The 6,873-nt window shown below is 52.0% G+C and overlaps 1 protein-coding gene across 2 annotated transcripts in view; it reads right to left on the bottom strand.

Moving 5' to 3' along the window:
- Nucleotides 1-1,353: 1,353 nt before the first annotated feature.
- ELK1 (ELK1, member of ETS oncogene family) overlaps nucleotides 1,354-6,873 on the bottom strand; it is a 12,489-nt gene continuing 6,969 nt past the window's right edge. The window contains exons 3-6 of one of the 2 annotated variants that reach the window (XM_005871008.2): nucleotides 5,106-5,555; nucleotides 3,578-4,024; nucleotides 2,836-2,937; nucleotides 1,354-2,752 (exon numbers count right to left, since the gene is read on the bottom strand). In XM_005871008.2, coding sequence (XP_005871070.1) covers nucleotides 2,654-2,752; nucleotides 2,836-2,937; nucleotides 3,578-4,024; nucleotides 5,106-5,555 — 1,098 coding nt within the window. In that variant the 3' untranslated portion in view covers nucleotides 1,354-2,653. Of the gene's footprint in view, nucleotides 2,753-2,835; nucleotides 2,938-3,577; nucleotides 4,025-4,721; nucleotides 4,813-5,105; nucleotides 5,556-6,873 lie in introns of those variants that run through there. The other variant, XM_014543522.1, reaches the window with a different exon arrangement.

Raw genomic sequence — 6,873 nt, forward strand, 5'->3', positions numbered from 1 at the left:
GTCTCTCAGTGTCCCGTATTCTCAGTTTTTCACAAAAATATAGTCTGTGACTTACACTCTTCTATGAAATGTGTTTCACAGACTCACATACTCTCACATGACTGCTCACTCAATTTTCTGACTTGTTACTTATCATCTCTTACAGTTATGTGGCCTCTTGTACCATTTCAGACACACTTAGTCTCATCATTTTCTCTCAGTCCCTGAACCTGTGGGCTAGACTGGAGTAGTTAACTGTCAATTAATTTTCAACTAGTTTTATGTTCGTGCATGTGCGCACACACACACACACACACACACACACACGATCACAGCCTCTCATACTCTCCCAGTCACAGATTTTTTCCAGTTCCTCAGTCTTTGCTAGTCTCACATGAACAGTTGTTTCCGTAGTGTAGTGGTTATCACGTTCGCCTCACATGAACAGTATTCATACACATAATCACGCATTCTCGTATTTTGTCTCAGACATACACTTAGGCTCACAGCCATTTTCTCATACAACCAACTTCTCACACATACGCTCCCATGATTTTAGCTGATATGACAGCCTTGCATGAACAGCTTCACACACAATCCATCTTCCGACACTGAGCCACCTGCTGACATACAATGAAGGTTTTCACCTGCACACAGTCCCTGGCAAGCTCTACCACACTTTTATACCCACAGGCTCTCACACTTTGTTTTCTTTAATTTTTTTATATATTTTTATTAATTTCAGAGAGGAAGGGAGAGAAAGAGAGAGAGAAACATCAAGGATGAGAGAGAATCATTGATCGGCTGCCTCCTGCACGCCCCCTACTGGGGATCAAGCCTGCAACCGGGCATGTGCCCTGGAGGGGAATCAAACCTGGGACCCTTCAGTCTGCAGGATGACGCTCTATCCACTGAGCCACACCAGCTAGGGCACTCACATCTTGTTTTGATCACTCAATTTGTCTTGCTCACCATCGTCTTGTCATACAGTGACTGGTCTGGTCTGCAGTCCCCACTACCTTCTCATAAACATTACTTCACACACACCACCAGGGTCTTATACAGTACCTTCATCACTCACTCATTTTTATGGTGATTTCCTGACACAAAGACACAATTCTCACACAGACACAATGTCAAGTTTGTGGTTATAACTTCCACTCTCTCACACACACATATACAATCGCAGCTTTCTAGTTTTTGTTTTTGTTTTTTCACACCTGGTTACCGATCTGCAGTCTCTACTACTGTTTCTGACACACAATATCATACTTTCTCTCTCACAATCAATCTCACACCATCACTGCCTTTTATACATATAATGCTTGTCACACTCAGTCCCCAGAGGGAAAAAAATGCAAGCAGCCTCCAGCATCACCTTTAAAAATATATATTTACAGGAACAATTCCCCATTCTCTGGTACTCTTAGAAAAAAAAGCCATTTGGGGGGAAGTAAAACGAACAGTGGAGACAGGCGTAGCACCGTCCCCCAAATCACCACCCCCCAGGGCCCCAGGCCTGGGCTGGGCCGGTGCTGACAGGCGGTGAGCGCAGGAGTCCTCTGAACCCACTCTCTCCAGCCTGGAATTCAGACAGGACAGGCTTTATGCCCTCCTATTCCTCCCTCCCAACTCCAGGGACACTTAAAGGGTCCTTTGTACCCGCCCGCAGGAAATTGGGGGGCTGGGAGGGAGGGAGCTGAAAATACACATGTGGTATCAAAAATAAACACTTGGGGGCGGCAGGAAGATTCCCCCCCCAAATCCCTTCCTTCCCACCCACCCCATCTCAGATATAGGAAGAGATGCCCCCTCTCCCCGTCTAAAAGCCCAGTTTAAAAATAGATTATACTATCAAAATGGCAGAGGGTGGGGGACAGGAAGACCTGGAGTACTGGCTGGAGGGGTCCCCCAGACGGGGACCACTCCCACAAAAAAACCCTCCATTGGGAGGTAAGAGGCAGGACCCCAGGAATTTGGCAGACACAGGAATGGCTTCTCAGGGACAGAAGAAAAGGGGCATTTGCCCCCAGCCAAAAAGGTGGCCGACAAAGGACAGGCTGTCTGAGAAAAAGGCCGGGGGTGGGGGTGGGAATCCCTCTCCCAAGGGTGTGAGTCTGACTTGGTCAAGACTCCCAAACCATTTAATGGCACAAATTCTTCCTGGACCCTTGGGGATAGCTAGAAATAAGAAACCGCAACAAGCTAGCTCTTCTACCCACACCCCAAAATGGAGACAGGGCTCCCTCAGCTTCCCAAGGGCAGGCTGAGAAATAAATAAAGAAAGGTCCTTCTCAAGCCAGACCCTGATTGTCTCATCTTGGGGGGAAAATGTGGAGCTGGGGGAGATGTCCTCACCACTCCCCCCCCCAAAAAGTTGGGCCAGGCTCCTCCCAGTGGCCTTCAAAAAATAAATAAATAAACCGCCCCCCCGACCACTGCGGTAGGAGACGTGTAAGGGCGGCCACTGGGGGACTGACCAAGAAGAGAGAAACTGTATGTTTTCTGTGGAAGAATCATTGAGACATCCTTCTTCCTAAGAATCCCCACCCCACCCTGACCTCAGCACAAGTCTGTCAGCTGAGCTATGTTTCTCCTTGAGACGGCTGGCTGGAGAGAAGTTCAGGGCATAAGTCACCCCAGCAAGGGGTGGTGGCGGTGGTGGCGGTGGTAGTCATGGCTTCTGGGGCCCTGGGGAGAGCACCACGGGGGTTGAGAGGCCATCCACGCTGATGGAGGGGATGTGCACCTGGGCGCTGCCACTGGATGGAAACTGGGAACAGAAATAGGGAGAGGTCATGGGTGGGGGCCGTGCTAGGTTCTCTCACCCACTCTGAGATGGAGGGAGGAGCCTACCTGGAAGGAGAGCTTGGCCGGGCTACGGGGTACAATGGGACTCAGGGTGCTCCAGAAGTGAATGCTGGGGGGCAGCGAGCTGGGCGTCAGCAGCACCGGGGTCTGTGGGGAAGGGGTGGTTGGAGCTCAAGTGAGCAGAGAGGGCAAGTGGGACAATGGAAGTAACTTGGTTCCAGTCCCACCAGAAATCCTACTCAGACTTCCGAGATCACGCACGGAAAGTGCACAGGCCTAGACCATAACTACTAAGGCCATGCCTGTGACATCTCTTCAACTTTACATGGACGACCCTTTCAAACCTCACAAGTCATCATCCCAATAGCTCAGGTTCAACCTCCAATTCCTCTGTCCCACCCTTATACCTCACAGGAGGCCCGCTAAGCAAATCCCAGACCAAAAAGCCCCACACAGGTTCCTCATGCCTCTTACAAACGGTTGCTACACAAGGCCTCTCAGTCCTTTGATCCTCCCACAAAACTCCCCACACTTGCCCTTCATTCTGACCAAGATCCCTCAGCCTTGGAGTCTCGCTCTTGCCCTTCTTTAATCAAGCCCTGTCCCTGCAACCAGTTGCCCTCGAAGGCTGCACCCTCCCAGCTCACTCCAATAGATAACCCCAGGGCCGGGGTCTACTGCCTCTCCACCAATCCCATTGGTCCCGGGAGCCAGCCCCTGCCCCTCCGCAGGCATTAACCAATGTGTGCGTCCCGGGAGCCAGACCCACCCCTGCACAGGCACTCACCAATGTGTGCGTAGGCAGCAGGGATGGCGTCAGCGCTGGCCCGGGTGCCTGCAGACCGGAGCCAGTGGCCGACCCTGGAGTCCGTTCGGGCCCTGGCCCACCTAGCAGGCTAGGGCTGAGTGGGAGCTCCAGGTCCCGGGGCTTGCGGCCCTTCTGAGGCTGGGCGATCTCCGTGCAGGAAGCTGTGGACGCTCCGAGGCCGCCTACCGGCCCTGCAGTCTCCATAACAACCGCAGGATGCCGGGCAGATGCGCCCTCTGCAGGAGGGACTTCCCGCCCGGCCCTCGGGGCTTCCGGTGCATACCCCGCCTCCCCACTGGCTGCGGTGTGGGGCTCTTCCTCGGGCTCTTCCACTTTCACTTCTGGGGGCTGTGGCCGACCCAAGCAGGGCTCCACATTCGCTTCTTCTGATTTAAGGTTCAGGGCCTCAGGCGGGGTCAGAATGACCTGGGAGAGGAGGGAGGATGTATGGATTGCTGGGGTGGCGAAGCAATGACTCCCCTTCGAGAGTGGGACTGGGTACTGGGGGCATAACTGCACAAGGGGCAGCTCCTCCAACAGGGCTAGACTTCGCCAAGGAAGCAGGGCTTCTTCTGGGGCAGCTTCTCCTATCTGGGGACAGGGCTGGACTCCCAGGGATACTGCCCTAAGTCATGAAAGCAGTAGTTCTCAAAAATTTTTCTTTAGCTGGCTTGGCTCAGTGGATAGAGCGTCGGCCTGCGGACTGAAGGGTCCCAGGTTCGATTCCAGCCAAGGGCATGTACCTTGGTTGCGGGCACATTCCCAGTAGAGGGTGTGCAGGAGGCAGCTGATCGATGTTTCTCTCTCATGGATGTCTCTAACTTTCTATCCCTCTCCCTTCCTCTCTGTAGAAAAATCAATAAAATATATTAAACAATTTTTTTTTCTTTAAGGACCAGCGGCATCTGGAAGCTAGTTAAAAATGCAAATTCTAGCCCAGCCAGCGTGGCTCAGTGGTTGAGCCTCGACCTAAGAACCACCTAAGAACCAGAATGTTATGGTTCGATTCCCAGTCAAGGGCACATGCCGACTTGCGGTGATCCCCAGTGGGGGGTGTGCAGGAGGCAGCCAATCAATGATTCTCTCTCATCATTGTTATTTCTATTTCTTCCTTCCTCTCTGAAATCAATAAAAGTAAATAAATAAAAATGCAAAATCTTGGGCCCATCCCCAGACCCATATAATCACAAACACTGGGGGTGCACCCCAGCAACCTGTGGGTTAAAAAGCCCTTCAGTTGATTGTGGGAGTGCTGAAGTGAAAGAACCAGTGCATTAAGCAAATATGAAAGTTCTGCACACCTAATACAAGTTGGTGTACTACTAACTCTAGCACACTTAATCTCCTTCAGTACTAGCTTAGCGCACCTCCCCTTTCTCCAAGGGGACTTCTGTGTCCCTCCTCCAACCACAGCTCTTTTTATAGAACGTTTATGTCCCTTCTCTTCCCCCTCCTCATCAGGAAATTGGACATCCCTCCTACTGAATTTCCATATTCCAGCCCTTACCTGCAGAGGTAGGCCAGCTTCCTCAGCCTCTAGGCAGGCCTCCAAGGGGCTTGGACTGGTGCTCCTGCTCCCCGAGGGGGGCGCTGTGGCTCCTGCTGGGGCGGTGTTGGAAAGCACTGAGATGGACCTCGGATGCAGGGGCAGCGGTAGCTGCGGCTGCAGGGACTGGATGGTGAAGGTGGAATAGAGGCCTGAGCGCATGTACTCGTTCCGGCTGCTTCGAGCCAAGGCACCTGGGCCTGCCATTCCTGCACCCTTGGGTGTGCCTGGCTTCCCAGAGGCAGTGTCCCCGGGGACAGCATGTGCAGCAGCGGGGGCCACATTTGCCACAGTGGAGGTGACAGACACCTCAGGCTGGGGCGAACAGTCCTCAGTGGAGCACCCTGCGACCTCGGGATAGGACACAAACTTGTAGACGAACTTCTGGCCACTCACTTTGCGGATGATGTTCTGGGAAGGGAGGAGACAGGATAGGGGGCCTTAGAAGGGCGGGCCAGGGTGGAAGGAGAGTGTGGATTGGGGTGGGTGGGTGAAGGGTGTGTGTCTCCTAGTGCCTTTTCCCCCTGTTGTCCGTCTCCTGTCTTTTTACATATACACCATGCCACCTCCATGTCTGTCTCTCCATATGGTCCCCCTCCCGGCCTATTTCACATCTCACCGCCCCCCTCTCTCAATTTGGGGGCTCTTCCCTTCTCCTCCAGTTTTTTCCCCTCCTTCTTCCCCATCCTGATTCCCCTTTCTGTACTTCCCCCCGTTTCTCCCCCTTCTCTATTCTCCCCTCCACAATTCTTCCTTTAGTCTACTGCCCTTCTCCCCTTTCCCTGTCTCCTCTCTGTATCTCCCCCCTCCAACCCCCCCCCAAGTCTCCTCTGTCACTCTTCATCTCCATCAGTCTGATTCCTCCACCGGCATCTCAGACACCCCCTCACACCTAGTGGCTCCTTTCCATGATGGGGCCACATAGGGGAGCAGGTGCAGAAGCAGACTCTCCTCCTGGCTCTAGGAACCAGGGGTGTCTTGGGTTAGCAGGGTCACACCTTGGGGGTGGCTGCCAGGACACAGTTTTGGCGTTGAGCTAATGCAGTAAGACAGGAAAATGAAGTAACTGATATAAATGTTGGAAGAGACTACATTAATGTAGAAGAATGTGGTGATGAATTACTAATATAGAGGATTATTTAAAGCTATTGACACAGAAGTGGAACAGGACAAGATCAGTAGGGAGGACAGGGTGAGGAGCCACATTCTTAATACTTCTGTGGAGGTTTAAGCTAAGGCAATTCGAAAATGAAGTAACTGATAGCAACTAGACAAGAACAGTAAAATGTCAACATAAATTTGGGGAGAATCTCAAGGCTGGCTTAGGTGGGTCCCAGAGCATGTTTGGGATATTTCAGGACAGATCTAGAGGATCTCAGAGCACAGTGAGGTAGCCTCATTATTCATATTGTTTTGGAGGTTTGAGCTGAAGAAATAAAATATGAAAATGGAATAAATGATGAACTGTGTGCGGCATAGGTCCAGGGCTGCTCTGGGGGATAAGAGACACCTAAAGCCCTAACCGGTTTGGCTCAGTGGATAGAGCGTCGGCCTGCGGACTGAAGGGTCCCAGGTTCGATTCCAGTCAAGGGCATGTATCTTGGTTGCGGGCACATCCCCAGTTAGGGGGTGTGCAGGAGGCAGCTGATCGATGTTTCTCTCTCATCGATGTTTCTAACTCTCTATCCCTCTCCCTTCCTCTCTGTAAAAAATCAATAAAATATATTTT

Source organism: Myotis brandtii, unplaced genomic scaffold, assembly GCF_000412655.1.
Source record: "Myotis brandtii unplaced genomic scaffold, ASM41265v1 scaffold327, whole genome shotgun sequence".
Classification (NCBI taxonomy): domain Eukaryota; kingdom Metazoa; phylum Chordata; class Mammalia; order Chiroptera; family Vespertilionidae; genus Myotis; species Myotis brandtii.